The sequence below is a fragment of the Thermobia domestica genome, chromosome 3 (genome assembly GCF_964235325.1).
Source record: "Thermobia domestica chromosome 3, izTheDome1.hap1.1, whole genome shotgun sequence".
Lineage (NCBI taxonomy): Eukaryota > Metazoa > Arthropoda > Insecta > Zygentoma > Lepismatidae > Thermobia > Thermobia domestica.
In genome coordinates this window covers 179,802,064-179,826,656 of record NC_137456.1, presented here as the reverse complement: position 1 = coordinate 179,826,656, position 24,593 = coordinate 179,802,064, and the positions used below count along the sequence as shown (strand labels likewise).

At 33.8% G+C, this 24,593-nt stretch overlaps 1 protein-coding gene across 1 annotated transcript in view; it reads left to right on the top strand.

Moving 5' to 3' along the window:
• Positions 1–24,593, top strand: part of SP1173 (major facilitator superfamily domain-containing protein SP1173) — a 66,113-nt gene that overhangs the window by 29,805 nt on the left and 11,715 nt on the right. The window contains exons 5-6 of the mRNA XM_081752052.1: positions 1,465–1,632; positions 12,776–12,955. Coding sequence (XP_081608178.1) covers positions 1,465–1,632; positions 12,776–12,955 — 348 coding nt within the window. The remainder of the gene's footprint in view (positions 1–1,464; positions 1,633–12,775; positions 12,956–24,593) is intronic.

The window sequence follows — 24,593 nt, the reverse complement described above, 5'->3', positions numbered from 1 at the left end:
TAGCGCTTTTGTTGAAGACGGTTAAAATTGTGTTTTTTAAAAATGAATTTATCCGATCAACATTACACTTTTCTTGAGGTTGTGAGATTCCTGCAGATGTTCAATACAAAATGCAAGACATAACATCCAAACATTCTTAAAGTATGACAAGCCTCCCTTAGCGAAATATTATGTTTAGGTTTGTAATTTTATCAGTTTCTTTCCCTTTGTTAAATTCTTGCAACGGTAGATTCTTCTAAGTACTGCCATTTTCTGGCAACTAAGAAATACTCTCGTTTTTTAATAAATTAACTTGCTTATCTTAATTATTGATGCATAATAGCTCTTCACAATTGAAAATTTATTAAGATTGAGTCAGTACAACAATATTGATTTCAAAATTCTTTGATTTGTAACACGTTTAATGCACATTGGATAACTTACACTAAAATACAAATGCTGAGCAAAGGATTTATATATATATATATATATATATATATATAAAATAATAAAATAATAATTGTGATAGTTTCGGATATCTAACATATCCTTCTTCATACACTATCGAAAATGTTTGAAGAAGGATATGTTAGATATCCGAAACTGTCACAATTATTATTTTATTATTTTAGAATAAAACGTTGCTTTGCTCAGCATTTGTATTTTAGTGTAAGTTATTGAATATAGCAAAGCTAGTATGAAGCAGTTAGCACATTTAATGTATTACACATTACGATATACTTTGAGACGAAACAATCCTTCCAATTTTTATATTTAGTGTTTTAATTTTTAATTTTTCGTTCTGCCTTCGCCGAGGAAAATAGTTGTATTGCGACATAAATTTGAGCATTTACGATATGCATTATAGACTACATTGGGTAGTGATATTGCCGATTTATTATTATTACTTTCAGAGATATCAGACTCAATACGCAAATTTGAAGCTAAAAGTTTGTAATTTTGAAATTGGAATTTTTTCGCGAATAAAGGGGAATTTGAATATAATTAATGTTATCATTCTAAAAACTATTTTATTCCCAACCTGCTTGCTTTTAAATGATGTGACTATTATTACCGGAGATATTGGACTTCAATAAAATACATGTGTAATGACTTCGTCTTTATTTCGATATATCAGTATGTATTTCTGAAACGAAGTCGAATCGTTCCATGGTTCATGTATACTTTTTGCTTGTAATGACCCATCTATGATTTTCGTAAGTTCCTGGACTCGCTATGTATATATATATATATATATATATATATATATATATATATATATATATATATATATATATATATATATATATATAATTTACTTCTTGTGAGTAGTAAATTAGTGAAATTTTTACCAAAATGTATTATATGAAAAAAATGTGTTACTTGGTGATATTAACAATGTATATTAATTAGCATATATAAAATTGTAAATATAAAAGTGTTACTATTACACACTTTTTATTAGTGATGAATGTTCCTTCACAGGGTTATCCTTTATTGACGATCCTTGGTGGTGTTTGATATGTGAAGGTTTGGAAGTGTTTACAATGAGTTTAATGTGGGTAGCAGCTGTTCTGTATATGCATCATCTCGCACCTCGTCATCTTACAGCTACTGGCCAAGCTTTAGCGACAGTCTCGCATTTTTGTCTCGGTAAGTTCAAAGATAGGAGCTTAAAATTCAATATTTGATTTCTATGTTCTAGAATACTGACTTTCAACGGCGGCAACCTTATTTTATTTATACGCTATAGAACGTAATGAAATAATGAATATAATTTTAAAATGTAAACTAGCAAATAGAGGAACTCAATAACATAACATTGCAGCCCTAACTAAACATTGCATGTTCTTATTGGACAGGCGTGATGATAATTATGACTGCTTGATTGCCAAAATAAACAGTGAGGGGAAAACCATATATATTTATTTTATTTATTTATTTATTTATTTATTTAAAGAAAGAAGAAAATTAATATATTGGGTGTATCCAATATATTAAAGAATATACATAAAAATACATAAACATATTAAATTATAAAATAACAATATACAAAATATTAATGGATAAAATAAAAGAATAAGAAAAATAACTGCTACAGAAATTAACAAGTAAATTTTCTACTTATAAGTGCTATTACTTCTCTAAAGGAAATCGGACTCCCTAGATTCCCTTTATTAATAGAGTTTAACGTTCCCGGTATTCAGAGATGACAGGACTTCGGACTTCCAGAAGTCATGTCTATCTTCCGGTGTCGGGTAACTTACTTCAATGCACTTATTTCTATATTGCGATTTTTTTTTGTATTTTTTATGCAAAGAATAAAAAAGATAGAAAATGGCTCACATATTTGTGTTGTGTATTTCTCACCAGGATCTAATATTGAATTGTATAACGATTTATTTACTCGCCTTGAAATTAATTGTCCTCAAGGTTGTCCTGTTCTGATTGGTTATTTCAATTTATCGGAAATACACGGTACGGGATTTAATTTTGAAACAAGCTCTTCTAAATGTAAGAATTTATATGAATTTATGTGTTATTATAATCTGCAATCATTAAATAATGTGACGAACGAAAATAATCGTACATTGGATCTGGTTCTGTCTAATATAACGAATATAGAAGTCAGTAGGGAATATTGTCCACCAATTCAGAAGATGTACACCATCCATCCTTAGCATCAGGGGACCGCGAAAATTGAAAAGAAAACTAATATATTAGGATATAATTTTACGAAAGCTGATTTCTTAGGGTTGTATCTTGAATTCCCGTCTATTGACTGGAACTGCCTAAAGAACTATGAAAACGCCAATGACCTAGTTGATAATCTCTATTATATTATTTATAGTGTACTTGACAAGTGCGTGCCACTTAAAAACAACTTAAGAACAGCTTATCCGTGCTGGTTTACAAATGAAATTATCAAAAAAAAAAAAAAATCTAAACTAAAGCAAGGTATCATAAAACACAAATGTAATAAAGAAGTAAATTATCTCAATACTGTAAATTCAATGAATTGCGTAGGGAAATAAAGGAAGAAATTAAGCTGGCATACAGAGCGTGCATACAAGATTGAAAATAACATTAATAACAATACTAATGAATTGTGGAACTTTATAAAAATAAAAAAATAAGACTAAACATCTTCCTGGGGGGGGGGAATTAAATTATGAGAAACGCGAACTTTATCATAATGATGAAATAGCCAATGCTTTTGCACAGTGTTTCTCGTCAGTATATTAGGGATGGCCAAAAATTATCGGATCCGGATATCCCGGATCCAGTGAGATCCGGATCCGGACCTAGATCCGGATCTCGGATCCGAATCTCAGATCCGGATCTCGGATCCGGATCCGAAATTCGGATCTCGGATCTGGGTCCGGATCTCGGATCTCGGATCTGGATCCGGATCTCCGATCTGGATCCGAAATTCGAATCTCAGATCTTGATTCGTACCCAAACCTGCATCTGAAATTGTGATGATAAAATTGAATATCTAAAATTCGTCAAAACTTTTTTCAGATTCACTAATATAGTAGGTTTTACTAATATAGTAGTGCTTTTAAATGTTTCCATAACACGTTTGTGCTACCTTTGTTCTTTATTTTATTTTGACCTTGCAATATTTACATCGAAGTCTCTTTAGTAAAATATTTCCAAGTTTGCCTTCTTCTCATTTCAGAGTATACTGAATTGTCTGAAAACTGATCTAAATGGTAACAAATTCTTCTGTTTAACTCCTCTTCGAAACTTAATGTTAACTTCACATTGAAAATATTTATTTTATTCTTAGAAAATAAACTTTCTTATTTTCTCATACACAAATGAAATATCTTTTAGATAGACCCTTCTAATCGCAGGAATACTGGACAAAACAAACTCTTTATTAATAGTAGTTTCTGACTCACTAGAGTCCATCAACAAATGTAATAATGAATATCTTTCACTTCGAAGGTACAGCAGAAAATATAGACTGGTTGGCGTGGAACAACAGTAGATTTGTAAACATACACACGAGAATTTCAGAAGAGCGATATGGTTGTGTAGTATTATTAGTACTAATAAAAGTGTTCGTTGTATGACTTTATTACCTAACTTACGGCTTGCCCTTCTGAGGTCAGGAGTTTGTTGAAGGAGTAAATATAAAAGAGATTTCTGTTATTTTTTCTTCACCCTCCAGGTTTCTTTAATCATACATTGCAGGACGTAACCAAAACATATCCATGCATCGTATCATTGAATCGTTTTGTGTTTTGTATATTAAAGTGTTCAAAAATATTTAACACGCTTTCTTCATGTGATCTCAGGTTTAATTCTCGGTGGAACATACATGAGAAAATTGAAAGCAGAAACAATATGAAAATAGTATTTAAAAGTCAGGAAATTGATATTAAAACTTTAGCTATCTATTGGGACTGTAAGGCCGTAGTTAAATTAACCCACACGTTTCCTGAAGATATATTACGTCGTTATTGTTTATTTACTATAAGCTACCAGATACATCCTCAGAGGCCATTTTACACTGTAGTAATCAACAGATGAAAACATTGGAAAAGGAATGGAAGGAAGGTGTCCAGAGCCTTAGATCAAGGTACTAACCTAGCATTTGCCCAGTATAACTGAGGAACAACCCTGGAAAATCCTCAGTCAGATGGCTGGTCTCCGAATTCGAACCCGGTATTACCCAATTGCGAAGCAAGAATCCTAACAAGTAGCCTGAGCTCGCTCCGTATTATTATTATTATTATTTAATTAACGTGATGTTCTAAAATTAGTGCAAATTAAACCCCACTTTCTTTATTGCTGATGTTATAGTTAATAAGCCTACATGAGACATCAGTCCCCCATCAAGAAAGAATACTAGAACTGGAATTCAGGAAGCGGGGGTGAAGAGATTAATGAGGATGAGGAAACTATGTACGATGCAAAAACTGAGTAATTACGACTTCATCACAAATATATTCACTTACGTCAATTAATATTTCTCTGATACAGGGCACTCTTACTTTCTATAGTAGCAGGAAAGTGGCCCGCTCTTGTAAAGGAACACACTAAGCATGTGCATATAGGCGCAATGTCCGTGCAAAGAAACATAGGTAAAACTAAAAAAAAAAAAAAAAAAAAAAAAATGTAAGCGAGGGGAAATGATAAACCGCCCTTCAACTTGAAAAAAAAAAGAAAACTAAAAATAACTAAACTTAGAGCTATGAAAGACGCGAGGCGAATTTTATTGAAAAGATTGTTTTTCCTTAGTGATTAGTTGTGCTAACTATGAACAAGAATTAAAAAGAAAACAAGTAGCTAGCTCTGAGTCTCCCAAACTACTTGAAAAGAAAATATTGAATAAAATTTAATAATAAAGAAGGCATTTATGATAATTAAAAGAAACTAAATTCTTGGCACGACAGTCCTTTGGTTCCTACCAGCGGACTTACGTTCAAAGTGGGAAGGTGTAGTCAACGCATCGACACCCAAAGTCCCTAATGCCGGCTTTCTAGTCTGGAGTCCGCTACTTCTTACTTAAGATAACTCCTCAATTGTCCTTACGATGCTGGGTCAACATCGAAATTGTTGAGTGCCTCTCCGGAAATTGAACCCATGACAACGGGCACCGAAGGCACGCGCTAACCACTGTTTTTTTATATATATAAAAAGGTAACAGCTTTTTATCAGATTATTTAACCTGTTGAACGCTTTGCACGGATTACACTGTAACCATTACGACACTACACAGACATAGAAGTAAACGAAGACAGTTAAAAACACCTATGCCCGAAGTGGGATTTGAATCCAAGACATTCACAGTAAACGATCCACAGCCTAATGCCGCAGACCACTCGACTATGGCTGTCGGGTTTTATCGGCTAATCTGTAGTACATTTAAAGTAACTGATTATTTTAAAAGTTGCTCCTAAACACTGAGGGCCTTATGCAGAATTGTTTTGACGTATTATTAGCGTCATACTAAAGGCCTGTCTACTGCAGGAAACAAACGTTAGTCAAACTCTTTAGTATGGCAGTAATCACGCGCAGAATGACTCTGCATAAGGCCCTGACAATCTAAGTCTTATGTATCAAATATTTCCTGCGATAATACCATACACTCTCCGACTTTTATAGACGAAAAGCCATAGTTACCCACATTATCTAATACAGAAATAAGTTCTCATTCTCTAGTAGCTGCTGATGGTGATAGTCAAGGTTCACCGAAGCATGATCCCAAACCCAAACTGAGATATTGATGTCACTGGAACGCCTGAAAAGTCACTGTGGGTAAGTGAATTGCTCACTTGTCAGGATGAAGGGCGATGGTGATGTGAAATGCGGGGCTGTCAGAGGTACTACTTATGATAATTGGATTTATAATATTCTATGTTTCCGTAAACCCTCTTCAAGAAGATAACTGTTAATCTTAGCTTTGAAAATGTTACATAAAGAGTTTTATTGCTATCATTAGGTTGCATATAAATCTCTTTATTCTGGAATTATCGGATTTACTTTAACGCTTAACTTTCATATTTTTTCTTATTTACGAATATTTAAATCACGATTATCCCCTTAAGGTCAATTAGTGATATTTTAACTCATTTCGAACCAACTATATATATATATAGTTAGTCTTGTTATATGGGAATAATTGAGACCAGAAGCAGTCTACAGGCTAAGTTCAAATGAATCTTGGCCGACCTCCTGATAAACCACGTCTTTCAGCAAGGTGTACTGTGGCAATCCGATACCCACATGAGGAAATCTTCCGGTTCAATGTGAAAGCTTCCATAAGAATCAGCACCCTAATCAGTGGAATGTGTCTTGCTAATTTTTCCCCAATGTGAAAGTACCTAACTTTATTGTTAAAAATGAAAAGGCCTTTATTTTAAACAAGTCGCCATTAGAGTTTTCATATTTGAACACAACACTCATGAAAAATCATGTTAAAGCGCGACTTACCCCTGAAAAAGAATATTTATCTGTTTTTAGTTTCTCGTGTTCCCCAAACTACATGCGGAATTAGTGCATGTGCCTTCCGCTCGCATTACCTGGGTACAAACAGCTACGATCTTAGTACTAGCATATGTTTCGGTTTCCAGATCTCAAATATTTATATTTCAGCCTGATTCTATGTCTGAATCCGAAATTTCAAATCTAGATAAGTGGCACCAAAATTCATAGTTTATTCTCGGTGCTCATATTGTGATTTACTAAATAATTATTAAATCTAATTGTAAAATATACATTTGATATTTTGAGCAGACTGAGCAAGATAAATATACGTAAAAACTAGTCAATACTTGTCTTAACTGTTTATATTTTCTTAACTATCAATGAAATAGGTGTATTGAGGAATTTTAAATATTAGAGTTTTGTACTCCGGTTTCAAATATATATATATATATATTTTTAAAGTAAGCCAAGCATTTGATCTTTAGAGTAGAACGAAGGAAGCAAATAGACTTGCCAATATTCGTCTTAATTTTCTATTCTCTTCTTCACTGTGAGGACTTCGTGAAATTACTTTCGGCGAATTTTAGATATTCAAGTTTATCATAATTTGAGTGGGAAGTGGGTTTGGATAAGAATAAAAATCTGAGATCCGGATTTCGGATCCAGATCCGAATTTCGAAACCAGATCCGAGATTCGAATCCAGATTCGAGATCCGAGATTCGAGGTCCGGATCCAGATCCGAGATCCGGATCCAGATCCGAAATCTGAGATCCGAATCCAGATCCGAGATCCGGATCCGAGATTCGAGATCCGGATCCAGATCCGAAATGTGAGATCCGGATCCAGATCCGAGATCCGGATCCAAAGGATCCGGACCCAATCAGATCCGGATCCGGCCATCCCTACAGTATATGTGCCAGATGCAGGTGTCACTGACATTTCTACAAACAATTTATTAACTTGTGTAAATAACAAACTAGAATCACTTGGCATTGAGGAAATCACTCAATCTGAAGTAGAAATGGCAATCAAAAAATTAAAGCCCAGAACTGCTGTTGGCCCTGATGGAATACCTCCATATATCATAAAGGGTTGTATACATCGCGACAGCCTTAAAGGGCTCTTTCCCCAACCACTGCTTCTTTTCACCCCTACAACCCTCGGTTACTCCTCGCGAGCGTGTAAGCTGTCACTGCTCTCAGTGTTGCTGTACCTCCGATCCACTTGTGTAGTTAAAGTCCGGCAAAATAAGGAGAAAACTTTCCTTCCTATTTTCAGTTAACAACAACAAAAATTAAAAAAAAAAAATCAACTAGGAAAAAGGAATCGAGGCAACATTGGTTTTTAGCCAGAAGGGATCATAAATCTCTACCACATGTCGCGGAGACTAGTTAGCGGAAGGTTTAGAGGGGGGGCGGGGGACAGGGTTTTCAGAATTCTTGGAAAAAGAGCTCTCTAAGTATGACCCAAAGTTTATAGATGCGTTTACATATCCGCAAAGGATTGCATTCAACCTCGCTTTAAAAACATGCGTTTTTCCGGATAAATGGAAATCATCTATAGTTTGCCCAATGCCAAAAACCAATGATAAACACGAAATAAATAACTACCGGCCTATATCAATTTTACTTACTTTTGCAAAGATATTTGAACAAATCATATGCCGACGAATAATTGACACCCATAATCTTACCATATCAACATGGCTTTATCCCACACAAATGAACAACAACAAACCTTGCTCTTATCACAGACTTTATAGCAAATTCGTTAGATGTAGGATGTCAGGTTGATGTAATGTATATATAGATTTTGAAAAGGCATTTGACAGAGTGTCAATCACAAAAGTACTATTTCTAAGGTAGGTGAATATAATTTATCTTCTCCCTTGATCAAGTTCTTTTCATCATATTTAAATAATCGAAAACAAACTGTTATCTACAAAGAATATAAATCATCTGATTATATTGCATATTCTAGAATTCCCCAGGGCTCTAATCTAGGTCCGTTACTGTTCCTTTTATTCATTAACGATCTCCCTGATCATATATTATTAAGTAACAAATTGCTTTTTGCTGATGACCTCAAAATATACGGTAGGATAAAGACCATCCATGACTGTCTCAATTTACAAGGTGACATGGAAAATATATCCTAATTGGTGTTCTCTTAACAAACTTAATGTAAACATAAACAAATGTAACATTTTATCGTTTACCAGAAACAAAAGTCAAATAGAGTTTGATTATTCAATGAATCAGATCTTAGTAAATAGATTAAATTCAGTCAAAGATCTTGGAGTTATATTAATACGAAACTGACATTTAATAACTAGTTATACGGTGTATAGAGAACATAGTTAATGTATCTCTCAAGATGTTAGGGTTCATAATTAGAACTGGAAAGGAATTTAACAATAGTACCACACTAACAAAAATATATTATGCCTATATTCGATCAAAACTGGAATATGCTGCTGTGATCTGGAACCCATCACAACAGCAATACAGACATCAACTGGAAAAAGTCCAATCTAAATTTATCAAATACTTGACGTACAAGAGAACTGGAATCTACCCATATTATAAAAATTATCTAACATTAATAGACAACTTCTGTATCCCTACACTTGAACAAAGGCGAAATGTGACAGATATGATTTTTCTACATAAAATAGTACAAAACGAGTTTAATTGTACGGATCTCATATCAGCATTAAATTTTCATGTCGCGACACTTAAAACTCGTCCTGATAACTCTGGCCTGTTCTATTGCAAAAAAGCTAGGACCAACGTATTATTGAAATCACCAATCTGAAGAATGTGCTCTACTTACAACAAAATATGTATCGAACACAAAGAAATAGACATATGCAATATGAAATCTATGTTTAAGAAAACTATTGTAAATGTACTATGTAATACATCAACACCATAATTAGGCTTATGCCTGTTGTGTTTATGGCAATAAGTGTGAAACTATCTTATTCCAAGTACATGAAAGAGTGAAAATTTCCTGATCATTTACTGCATTTCTGTGAGATACTACGTGTAACTAAAATTATTTTTTTCCAAAAGCACCAGTCTTGGAATGTACACACATAATTTACCATTCCCATTCTTCAGTATGCGTACCATACTACTAGCACTTACGCCGGTCTCACGTGACCCTTGATGAAAAGATTTTGCGAGTTCCAGAACTGCAACTAAAGATTCAGCACTTGTAGCTGTGCGAAGTCGCCCTTATCGGATTTTCTTCACGTCATATAATTCCCCATGAACCTCAAATTTGTCTCGTGTACGTGTAGTTGTTACCCTTCCAGGTGGATCAGTCAAATAGTCACGCTTCCGTTGACTCTGAACTACAGCAGATTCTCAAACTTCCAGTACCCGTCCATTCTTTAAAGCTGAAATGCCCGTCCGCCATGTTGATGTTAATCTCTTGCCACTAACTGGATTGCGCAGCTAGACCGACGATTCTGCTCTCAACTTGTTGAAGAAATAGAGTATTACTTTTTTCTAGAAATTTAACGTTATAGGTTGGAAAATACATTTTCTATGAGTTCATAATGTGTATGTATTTTTAAGCACCCGGTTTATATATAAAGACTGACCGAAAAAGGGTTACAAAGCGTATAAGTTCTGTTTTTCACGCTCACGAAAATCTTAGTGCAGATGTGATGATTTAGGATTCTAACCAAGCATACTTGAGAAGCGTTCATTTAAATTGGTGATTCATCTTAAAAAAAAAAAAAAAAAAAAAAAAAAAACGGTCAAGAGTAGAAGTGAAGTCAGTGGTGTGGTTCCTGTGAGCAAAAAAAAAAACCACTACATCTGCTAACATACATAGGCAGATTGTGTAAGTCTATGGAAAGGGCTCAAAGTAACGGCAACATGTAGCGAAGTAGCGTCGTGGCTTCAAAGAAGGACGGACCAGTATTATTAATGACAACTCTGGACACAGCAGTAGACCCAATTCCCCCAACCACTGACGTGAACTGTACTCGTATGGATGAAGGTATTCGTGTGGACAGAAGAACATTACGCTCAATATCAGCTGAGCTGGAACTCCCATATGGTGCGGTGCAGAGCATTGTGGTTAATATTCTTAAATATAGGAAAGTGTGCGCGAAATGGGTGCCACAGGCACTATCCCAGAAACAAAAGACAACCAGAATGACGACATTACTGAATATCCTATAGCGTTACGCAGCGGAGGGGAATGATTTTATTCGCCTGGTAGTGACGGTGATGAAACAATATTGCATAATGCATCTGTTAATTCCATCAAGGATGCATGCATCCATGGAATGGATGCATGCATTTTCTCCACGAAAGAAGAAATTTAAAGTGGTTGGTTCGTTCAGGAAAGCTGTATGCTTGTATTCTGGAACGTATCAGATATGCTACTGATATGTGATACAGGGAGAAACCCTGAATGCTAAATTGTATTGTAGGACACTTTTGAAGTTGCGGGGTATAATCAGACGGTGTGATTCTGGTCTCCTCCGCTGTGCTGTGATTCCTCTGGACTCCATTCAGCACATAAAATTGTTGAGTATATTTAGCGTTTATGTTGGGAACGACTAAAGCATCCCTTTGTAGCCCCAGTAACTTTTATCTTCTCCCTCCTCTAAAGTAAAACATGCCTGGACACCATTATCTGAGTAGTGATGTCAAAATCGGTGCCTCACGGTGACTACGAAAACTTGACGCGGATTTCTGTGCAACCCGTATCAAAAACCTCGCCGACCATTGTGACAAGTGGTTGAACAAACAAAAACAGAAACAAAACAAAAAAAGAAAAAAAAAAGCTGATTACATCGAAGTCGAGTGTTGAGTACCCACTATCATCAGGTGTGTTAATCTTTCAGCTATATCTCACACATAAACCATAATAGGCTTTGTGCCCTTTTTTTACCGACCATTCTTCATATATATAGGATGATCATTTATCTTGATACGCCGTAATTTTTAAACAAATGGACAAAAAAATGCTGAAATTTTGTACTATGCAAATATCGGCATGGGGCATCGTTTGGCGTACTCTGCGATACCACAAGGCTAACAGTATTGCCAACCTAACATAAAGGTGTATTTTGCAAATAGCACTACGTCGGGTTATTACATATTTCAAATTCGCATGTAAATTGAAAACATACATCACACTTGTCATGTAATGTTGCAATATAAGGACGCTACAGTATCAGAAACTTTGAAAAACAACCAAATTTTGGAGGCTTCTATAACAGTAATTACTGGGCTTCGGATTTTTAGGTTCCAGCAAGTTCAAACTAGGATTTTAAGAACTGCGTTTTAGGATTTTATAGGTCTTCGAAGATGTAGTTTAGGATTTTACGTTTTACATTACAGAAATGGATATTTGAGTACATTTGATTCTATTTTAGCACTTCCTTAATTATGGCACACTTCAAAACTTATAAAGTGTCCATATTATGCTAGTTAAATGACTTTGACCTATTCTGTCTCTCTTGTATGAAGAAATAGTCGAAGACATTAGGCATTTAAACGCTGTCAAGTGTGCTGAATTAATGCTACACTGCAATTATATAGAGTGAATTTGTTTATTGCATTATCTTGTGGTGATATTGTGAAACGAGAATACTAATATGTTTATTACAAAACAATGAAATAAAACTAAGGTTCATGTCTTTTCAAATCAAGAAAGTATTGTATGCTGAAACATGGAATTATTAGTGCTATAGTCTTTGTATACAAAGTTTTGTATAAACGTCGAGTGTTTTTTTGTTTGTTTGTTTGTTCAGTAATATAAGCAATGAAGTGCATTTGCATACAAATAACTATCAGTATGCTGTTTATGTAATTTCAGGAAGATGTTTGGGTGCTGTTGTTGGTGGATTCGTATCTGATTGGTTGGGAACAAGGATTTTCTACAAATGTGCTGCTATAGCTGCAGCTGTTATAGCATCTTTATACCTGCTCATTTACCACTGCTGCATGAAGCCTCGATGTTTACAAAGAGTTCAACATCAGGACTCACTGTTGGAAGGTAATTTCATGAATTTTGTTTCGTGAGCACAAATTTACAAAAAATGTTCACAAAATGGAAAAAATATAGTATAATTAGTAGTAACAAGGGGAAACAGAAAGTTCGAATCAGACCTTTTATTATTCTCTAATTATAGCAATCACAAATTATAGCAAACGGAAGATTCGCATTACCTATTTCGCTTAATTCAAGCATTTACTCCTATTTTTACTTAGTCCAGACATCCTTTCCCTATATCCTCACATATCATTCCTCAAATATTGTATTTTATAAGTTTTTACTCAAACAAGACTTGGAATATAATTCCTTACCGACCAGTAATGATTTCACATTTCCTCCAGGGGGAATTATTTTCAATACACAGGAGGTTAAAGTAGTACTATGAAAATACTAATAACCCACAACCAGAGATATGCCACGGGGAAAAATTATGTAGACCGTTGGTCATCACTGCTTCCGATTTGAACACTGGTCTAGTAGCATCTATTTTGTTGGTTCAGTGGATGTTGCGAAGGATCGCGATAGCTCAGTAGTAGATTGTTGCAGGCAAATGAGATTTGACGTAGGATGTGAGTAGTAGAAAAATGGGGCTTCTGCGCCACTGACCCTCTACCCACTTTCTCAGTCCCGCCTGAAGCAGACAACGAATTTCCCAGTGCCGCCTGACATACTATGCCGGGGGACATATGGGGGATACGAGAAATCGAGCACCGTACACCGTGAGCCCACGGTCTTTTACGACCTCCATTTTAGGGGTGAATTTGTTCCCTTTTATGAGCACCTTTTAGGGGGTGTACTCGTTCCCTTTTACGACCTCCATTTTAGGGGGTGAACTCGTTCCCTTTTATGAGCATATTTTCCCAACCCCTATTTTAACATAGCAGAAATTATGAACATACAGCAGAATAAGACTCGTTCCCTTTTATGACCTCCATTTTAAGGGGTGTACTCGTACCCTTTTATGAGCACATTTTTCAACCCCTATTTTAACATGGAGACTATGAACATACAGCAGAGCAGATTGAACTCGTTCCCTTTTACGAGCATATTTTCCAACCCCTATTTTAACATAGCAGAGACTACGAACACATAGAAGGGGTCAATCCCTTAGCATACTAACATACAGCAGAGCAGATAACAAACACAACCACCTCCATTTTAGGGGTGTATTCATTCTCTTTTATGAGCATATTTTCCAACCCCTATTATAAGATAACAACACACAGCAGAACATAGCACAGCTAATAAAAAAAGAGCATGGCTTATTTTCCAACCCCTATTTTAACATAGCAGAGACTATGAACACACAGCATTTTAGGGGTGTACTCGTTTTCCAACCCCTATTTTAACATAACGAACATCAGACTTCAACCCTGAATTGAACATAGCGCATCAGACAGAGACTACGAAACATAGCAGGGGTGAACACACAGCAGAGCATTCCACCCTTTTTCTTTTACGGGGGTAGCAACACCCTCCTCCTTTCTCATCCAGGGCTTGGGACCGGCAATGGCGGAGTTTAAAAAAATAACATCATCATACTCTCATAAATGAATAAAGCATAATATCATTAGCATCAATAGTAGTGAGTGAGAATTTGTTTAAAAAATCCTGCATCGAATACCCAGATGCACGACATGCTAAATATAAAAAACAGTAATGTCCACAAAATTGAGATAAATCACCTTGAATACGTCTATTATTCCATGTATAATACAGACAGTTTCGTTTTAAAAACCTTATATGATGTTGTATATAGGGAGGTATACCATAGCTATCGAAATACTCTCCCACACACATATTAGATATATAAACAGCAACCCAATGTTCACCAGGCTTATCACTAGAATCAGTGTTTATAATTATGGCGGCTGGAAATGTATGAATAAACAAAGGTAACTCATCAGCAGCATATACACCAATAAAATGATCTTTAGGTAAATTTTGTTGTAATGCTTCATAAAGCTCAATTGTATTTAACATTTTCTTCTTTAATTAATATATATTTTTCTCTGGAAATCAATTTCTAATTCTGAAGAGAATTCACCATAAATAATTGTTGTTACAGGAGATGGCAGTGCTTCTTTAAAATGAACCTCTAAACGTACACTTCCTTGCCGTTGCGGACTAGTATGAAATGCAGCACTTGCGCTTGAATCAGGAGTTAAATCAAACACCAGTAGAGTATAACCATTAGGATATTCAGCGAGTGAAATATTATTACCTTGATTAGAATAATAAATACCTGAACCTGTAAATAACGTAGAATATGCTTGTACATATAGCTTTTTATCAAAATCTGGCTGTAAAGGTTTGAAGGGCATTGGATTTCCATCAACATACAATGTAAAAAATGACATACTAAAATGTTGAAAATTGAATGGATTTGTTTGATAAGTACCATTGAAAGCAGTATTAGTAACAAAACCAATAATAATACGTTTAGGCACTATGCCTGAAAACAGATCTGGAAGTGTACTATCCATAATTCCTTGTGGCAGAGTTTCTGTCTTCACCTGCACTTTTGTTATAGGATATTTTATTCTAAATTTAGGATTTTGTAATACTTTATTTTGTGCTATTTTAACTGCTGGTGATACATCAACCTTTTTCACAAGCAATGTTGCATCTGTAATTACAACTTTTCCATCAGCATCTGCGTCACCCATTAGACAAAATGTAGGTTTAGCTGGAATTAGTTTAATGCGCAGTTGTACACCATTCAGTAAAAATTTCTCCTGATTGAAAATATCAGCATGAATATAACCCAATAATTCAAATGACTGACTTAAAGCAGTGAGAAGAAAACGTTGTTTAAATCCTACATTAGCATCGGCCACACTGTCCATATGCCCTGCAGTATCTTTAAACCACATTGATGTTTGAAGATGCGTTGTTTTAGCTTCAGCATTATAATTTAGTAGTTTTTCAATATACGATCGATATGGATATGTATGTGAAGAGTAGGAAATAAGTTGATTATTTAAATATAATTGCACTTCACTGAACATTGCGTTGAGAAAATCATTTACAGGGCCGATTTTCTTATCGGCAGAAGTTAAATTAGAACCATCTGATTTAGTAATTTTACCTTTAACATATAACATTGTGTGCGGTAAGTCAATATAGTATCCCCATGACCGGGGACTACAAATTCTATTGGTGCATTATCAGCTATTGAAGCCACAGGCTTATATGGAACTATTTTATTACCTATAATACTGGTTTGAGTGGGTAAACCAGCAAATAAATCTAATTCTGATTTCATACACTCACACTGCATTTTCGTTTCTTACTATTAATATTCACACATGGTAAAATTTACAATACCATATTACGTCTACGAAAATGTAATTTTACACATACACTGCCATATTGGAAAGGAAGTGGATTACCTGTACTATCTCTTAAATCAATAATAATTTGATCAAATTGTTTACGTTGCACAGTGACATAATGGGGATTATCAAAAATATGTACATTATTAATACCATGCTCTGTAATATTTGTATTTATAATACGTAACAATGGAGCTACGGTGTCACCCACCATTTGTGGTTCTACAATATCACTGTAAATATACATAAGTGTAGGTAGCGCTTTTTGTAAATCAGGTGGATAACGAGCATGATGCACAACTGCAATATCTTCTTGTTGAATATGATCAAAACCTAGTATTCTGGCTAGTTCAGGAGATAGGCGTACTTGTATATGCTTCTCTTGATCTTTTATTACTCTATTAACTTCAATTCGTTTCACTGATGCTTTGACTTTTAATTGTAAATTTAATATATCACTTTTATGATTAATTTGAGATAGAATATCATCAACATGATAATAGTGGCCTGGTAAGATTTGAGTTATGTTCCAGTTTTTTGTATTCATGAGACGGTAATAAATATTATTTGCATATTTGGAAACATTCTGAAATGAACTTGTATAATGCACTTCAACAACAGCTGTTTCCCACACTCCCTTCTCCAGTACAATAGGTTGATATAATTTAGTAGTATAACAAGCAAGAGTATTTTGAGGAAAATATTCCATAGAACTATTGCTAGGAAGTGTGAGATAAAAACTATCACTTTGCTCCATAATTAATCAATCAAAAATATCATTGGATCTTTTTATCCGTTTCACACCACCACCAGCACCACTAAAATGAACTTTCTTTCTTTTTCTTCTTCCAGATCCTTCCAACACTTGATTTAATTTATTTTGAGCTTTATTTTTTAAATTTGTTTTAGCTTCTTGCCATCGATCATGCAAAGACTCTTCAATAGGTCTATTATTATCTAGTACATCTCCTGCTACATTAATACCTGTACGTATCAATTCTTTACCAACAGTTTTTGCACCTTGTTTTAATAAAGGAAATACAGTACGAAATAAACCTCCTAGAAAACTACCAATGCCATAACCTTCTTGATATGCTGTACCTCTATACACGTTATAATTACCTCCTGCTTGGTATATGTAATAATTGAGGTAGGGCTCATTCATCTTTCTTTCTTTCTATATACTTAAAAATATCAATAGATTACAATAGAATATTAGTATTATTGCTTATAAGTACACCATTTGCGTTTACGGGGTGGAGGACCATCTTCTTCGTCTTCTTCGTCTTCTGTTAGTTTTCTAATATAATCTATTCGTTGAGGATTACCAATGTACTCTAAGGGTATATTGGCTTTTGCTAATAATGTAGCAAAAGGTTTCCAGCCAGCAACTGAAATATTTTTCTTACGACATCTAACAAAATCGGATATCAAATCCACTATATTTGCACCTGGAATTAATTTATTATTAATATTCACATTTCCATTATCGTCCCATTGAATATTTGGATTTTGTTTCAATTTACGTAATAAAGGTCTTGCTTTACGTTTACAAATTTCAGGGAGAGTAGATATTATTTCATCATCATCCTCCTCATCATCATCCTCTTCTTCTTCTTCCTCCATAGTAGTGGTAGTTGCTGTTGTTGTAACTGCTGCCGGTTTTTGAATTATATTTAAATATTTTTGTAAGACTTCTCTATATTTTGTCCATTTTTCTTCTGCATTTAATCTTTTATTATTTAAAATTTCTTCCATTTCATCATCAAGATTAGATATCGTTTGATAATGATGTAATTTTTCTGGTGCGATTAAAATAAGTTTTTGTGCGTTTTGCATAATTATTTAATTAAACTAGATAGTATACCTCCAATAATAGGTGCAAGCAAAGCAGTAAGAAAACCACCTTTTTGTATAATTATTCGTTTTTTCTTTTGTTTTAATGACGGACCTTTTTTCACCAAATATCTCAGTTCCTTTTTATATTTTTTTAGCTTATTTATCTCTGTTTTATTTAATGGAACATTTCCCTGTAATACGTTATAGGAACATTCACAAATAGAGCGAATTAAATCAGGATCTGCATTTTGTAAAATTGCCTTACGTGCTTTCGGTTTTGACTTTGCTAAAAGTTTTAACAAATGTGCATTTTCCTTACTAATCATTTTTTACGGCTATTAAAGCACAAATAGTTGTTAGAATATAAACCATATTACAATTATTTTTTTACAGGCACATAAACATAATTAAAAGAATCTGTTGGAAAGATATTTGTTCGAACTCGCTGCTCATCAGGAGTATTTTGTTTTAAATCAAAAAGTAAATAACCATGTGCAATCCGAGTTGCATCTTGATATGCTTCTTGAATAAATTTTGTATTACCTGGATACAATTGTCGTGCGAGATAATTAATTTGAGCTTGGTCTCTAGGATTTTTAAAACAAACAATATAATGACAATTTAACGAAATATCCCGCATTCCTTTTTGTTGATGGAAAATATTCTGTGTTATAAATATTACACTTATATTTCTATGATGGCTACCCTTAGTAAAAATATCTACAATCCGATGGTCACACTCACGCATTAAATCATCAATAATGACAAGATGTGGACCCTCATGTGCTTGAAATTCATTATTTTGAGGTAAACCTTCTTTAAACGTACAGTTTGAAAGAGTATCATACAACGGTTGCCATTCACCATAACACCATACAATATTTTTAAATAACTTACTATAATGGTCAAGAAATGTTTTAACAAAATATGATTTTCCACAACCTGTAGGACCTGCTACCATACATGTAAAAGGAATTTTCCATTCCATCTCTATTACAGATATATTGCATTTATTTTAAATAGCGTTTTTAAATATTTTGCTTTCTTTTCTCCTTTACATAAAAAAACAGCGTTTGTGGAAGAACAAATTTGATTTAATATACTTTTTACTTGTGATACTGATAGACCTCGTGATGATGATGATGATGACAATTTAACTAAGCAACGAAAATTTACAGTGTTGCTAGAATTTAAAATATAAAATTCACTTTTTGAAATTATAAAATCTACAAGAAATATTTGTGATGACATGCTTCACCTATAAATTCTTCTTTTCTTTTTTTTTTTTTTACAATATAGTATGTTTTAAATCAATCCAAGAATTTTCACTTTTTGGCAGACCTAACCATTTCACATAGGCTTTATTATTTTTCTTCCGCAAAACTTTTTCAATCAAATACGTATGAGGATATTTGGTTTTCATTAATTCCTGTTCATAAAAACGTCCCTGTATAGGTTGTTGCTTGCTATCTTTTAAGTGGTAGGTCGGTGGATTTGTCAGGAATACTTCAGCTATTTGAAAGATTTCAGTCGTCCAATTACGAGTAAATCCTCTTTGAAATTGCTTGTTCGCCTTACTTATTCTAACATAATCATTCACTCTAAATTTTGGTTTTCCTTTAAAGGAAGCAAATTTTTTTACAATACACGGTTGATAATAAAACCTGTTCATGTTTTTTGGTAACATCTGCAGGTCTCATTTTGATAGTGCTATGTTTAGTATGATTATATTGTTTTAGTAATTCTGGTAATATATCGAGCCATTTATAATTACCTTGTAAAGTAAAGCGTTTCCACATTAAATTACGCAATGTTTTGTTAAATCTTTCGACAATACTAGCTTTTATTTCAGTATATGTAGAATAATGCTTAATATTATATTTTTTCATTAATTGAGTAAAGTATGTGTTGTAGAATTCTTTCCCTCTATCCGTCTGAAGATAATTAGGACTTATCTGATTTTGCTTTAAAATCGACTCAAAACCTTTGGCAACATGTTCACCAGTTTTTTGTTTCACAGGCACCGCCCATGCTTTTTTACTAAATGTATCTATGACAGTTAATAAATATTTGTAATTTTTATTAATTTTTGCTAGTCCTTTTAATTTCCCACTATTCATTTCTACAAGATCTGCCTGCCATAAATCGTGAATACCTTTGGTAATAACAGGAATTCTAGCATAGTGTTTTCTAGCAGATTTATGTAATTCATTTATATATTTTATTTACATATTTTACATTGATTATCATTATGCTGTTTCGATTGAAAAACTTACTTTCTTAAAAAAAAATATTTTACATTTTACACTTATCACAATATTTCAATGGTAACTGATAATGTCCCCATGGCAATGTATGAATGTTACAATTAAGAATACATCGCTTGTCATCATGAGGATCTAAAGCAATTTTATTAACAGATACTGTAAAGATTTCATGTTCTTTAGATTGAAGCTGTGCTTGTTTTTTTCTAATAGTTCGATTATTGTTTAAGCAATCCTTAAAATCTTCGATAGAAATCATACGTGTTACATTTTTTCTTATACCCTTAATTTTTTTTATTTCTTTATCAGATTTAGTGCGAATTGCATATACTTTAGCACGTAACCCAACATATTCTATAATGGGGAGTCCCCCTACTTCATCTTTCATTTTACCTAAAACTTGCTTATTTTTTGTGCTATATAAAACATGATTTTCCGGATAATTTGAGGTGTCAAAATAATCAGATATTTCTTTCATATCATTATTAAATTTTCTGTAAATATCTGGTAAATGAAACTGTCTGTATCTGTGTACATAATTTTGATGTTATTACCATATTTTGCTTTCATTACATTGTAATGAAAGTTATACATTGCAAGTTTGGATAATTCTAAAATTGCAACACCAATATAAATAGGTTTGTTTAACTTAATTTTGGCACGCTCCATGTTAAACATTACCAAATCCTCGTTATAAATAACTCTAGATTTTAAACGAGGTGATGCTAAAAGTTTTTGAGCTTTCAGTCGATCGGATACCAATTGAATGTCAACCCTATTTCTTACATTTTCCATTGTTTTACCGTAGGGTGAGTTATTCATAAGTTTATAAAAATCTTTACCAAAGGATGTAGTGGCTTGTGCTCGTAATTTTGTGTTATGTTCAATATATGATTTTAACCATTGAGCCTGTTTAAACCATAAAATTTTATGAATTTTTGTAAGTTTAAGACCTTGTAAAATGTAAATTTGTAAAAGGCGGTAGTGAACCACATAATGGGATTTATTATCTAGGGTTAACATTAACTTTTTATTTTTCTTTTCGGGCGCCATCGGAAAATCACTATGTATCTCATGTAAATGTTTTGGATATATCAAATCTACTTCAAGAAAACACCCTTCTTCCTTATCTATACACCAACTTAAGATATCTCCTACAGTATATTGTTCAGGATATGTATCCCAATGAAATCCACCATATGGCAAATAATCCGCCATTGCAAATCCATACAAATTATTTACGTCAAAATACGCAATCCAAGAATCATTTTCAATGCTATTTGCATATCTTTGGCAACACTGTGTGATTCCACCACGAATATTCAAATCTAAAAACATATACATATCTATGTCTGAAAGCAATTCAAGTTCAATATTAGTAAATTTTAACATAGCATTCCATGCTAATCCAGGTGTTGTAAACATGTGTGCTGGATCGATCTGATACGTTAGCATACACTCATCTCGAAAATTATTGAAAATATCAGCAGTAAGTAATACATCTCTTAATAAATAGTGGTCATGATAATCACCCAGTGTTTTGCAATCAAATCTATACCATACTGCGAGAGCGTACGCATAATCTTCATTACTTATCACCCCATTTAAAGTATTATGAAATGCTTCCTTCGGGGGTAATTCCTCTTCTTCAAATTTATTAAGTGATGTAATATATTCGTAAGGAAATACCCCCTTACGAGTGATTAAATCAATTTTATCAACCCCAAAGAAAGATGTAGTAAATTTCATTTGATCTGCTACCAATTTTGATGACAGAGCCTCCAGACTATACGGCAGAAATCGATACATGTCTAAAAAGCGAAGCTCTACAGTTTGATTGCCAAAAGTGAAATATTTTGAAAATGATATATATCGTTCTTCAGTTTGTGGTATTACATTGATCTTTCCAGGCATACACCCTAATTTTTTTACAAACAAATGACTGTCATATCCTGATAAATTGTGAAAGAATATAGGCACGAAATTATGTTGTCGTTTTACTTGTAAGTTACAATTATTACATAAAGGACTAATATATTTACCTGTCAGGTGGCTGTGGTGTTTAACTTTGTAATTTTCATATGTAAATTTCTTACAACATAGAGGACATTCTGTGGTTTTCTTATACATTTCCTCTTCTTCAAATGTCAATACATCCATTTCTTTTTTGTCGTGAATCCGTTGAATAATATTATATAATTCATTTTCTATGCGAAACAAAAATTCATCAGATGCAGATCGATCATCGTCTTTTTTTCGTCTATAAAGTACAGGTTTCGTTGGTGTATTATCACTCCAGCACACTTTGTATGCAAAACTGCATGGCTCATGATGCTGAATAGGACGGCTATACGATATATCAGGATTATTATCAGAACCGCTAATTGGTTTCAAAATGCTTTCAAAATCTGCTATAATTATTGCATCCAATTTTAAAGTGGTCACAAGTTTATTAAATTTAAGTATTTCACCAAAATTAGGCATTTGGATTCGTGATACTTTATGCTTTGTACATAGCTCCAAATGATTATCTAATTTAATTTGTGTATTGAAGAATTGAAAACATCGTCGACAGATATATGGTTTACACTTATGACTCGTTAATTGACTATGAACTAAACGTGAAAAATCTCGAATTAAACAATAATGTTTTCGACCATCTTCGTGAGTCAAGTATAACAGATCAACATGTAAATCACATTGTTCGCTAACATCACTTACACGTAATGGATAAATATTATTGTCACATCCATATACGTTTACCGAAATAGTCTTTTGAGTATGCTCATAATATTGTTTCTCGAACTTATCAATATCTTTTAATGCAATAGGAAACTCAATACCTTCAAATATATCTTTGAGTTCATTTTGATATTGAACATAGCAAGACACACGATCAGGATGATTTTGTCGTGAAATTGGATGTAATGCTGCCAATACACACCATACAAAACAATGATTATCATTATTTTTTATATTAAGAGCCTGTATCATAGAGCCGTTCAAAGACTCTCGAAATACCCCTGAACGTTATACAGTACCGCAAAACATCGTGGGGGAAAAAGCTATTTAGGCCAATTCTAATTCCTCCCCTGGTAAGATTCCGTAATAAGAATAGACTTAGCGGCGCCGCCCCAGATGGGGACATACTTCGTAGTTTGTTGACATTTGTCAGACCTAAACGTCTACGGAAAATAAAGATACGAGCATGGCGAGAAGTTCCTGTGAGTACAAGAAAGGAACTGATATCGTCCCCCGTTATGAAAGGAACTGATAAATACCATTCCCAAAACACACTTTTGTTCAGTTTTCCCTACTCGAAAAGCCCTGTAAATAGAAAGTCTTACAGCAAAACAGCACTGAAATAAGCTATTCTTGTCCTCTATATTAATATGATCACCTTTTGTTTCAAAGCGAAAGGTTTATTCACACACAAAGCATAACAGTTCTACACGGTTACACAATACAAAGCATATTCACTCTGGTATCAAAATCTACTTCCCTTTGACATTTTACTATTTAAAAAAAAAAACTCTTAAATTTGTCAAATTCACACACTACATAGTAAAAAGTTTATACTAATAAACCTACCATGTTTTCTTTATGGGAATACGGGACACTTTAGATCCCCTTCCCCCCAAACTCTCCAACACAATCCAATAAACTGTACCTCTGGTTATGTATAACAGTATAATAGGCCGCGGTGGTTCAGTGGTATAGCGTTCACTTCTGGTGCATGGAGTCCTTGGTTCGATCCCAGCTCACTTCAAGTGAGCTTTGTAGTGGAAAAACACCGTGTGCGTGGGTTTCTCGTGGTTCTCCCGTTTCCTCCCACTTTCTTCATTCCACCATTTCATTCATTTCTCATCATCACCGTCTCCTTTAGCCTAGCCGACATTTATTTTTTCAACGGGTCTAGGAAAATTCGGTGTAAGAAAACTCGGAGTACAGAAAATTCGGTGTACGGAAAACTCGGTGTGGGGAAATTTTGGTGTACGGTAGATTCGGTGTAATACATATTGAATATTACCACTTACAATAATTTACGACATTTCATATTGTGAAAACGAAAACCATAAAATGTAACGAATAAAATGTTATTACCTATTTCAAGAAAAGCAAATTTATTTTTCTGCCTTGAGTCCAATACCTCTTGCATGTCTTCTGCTGGATATTACTATAAACTACTTTTCATCA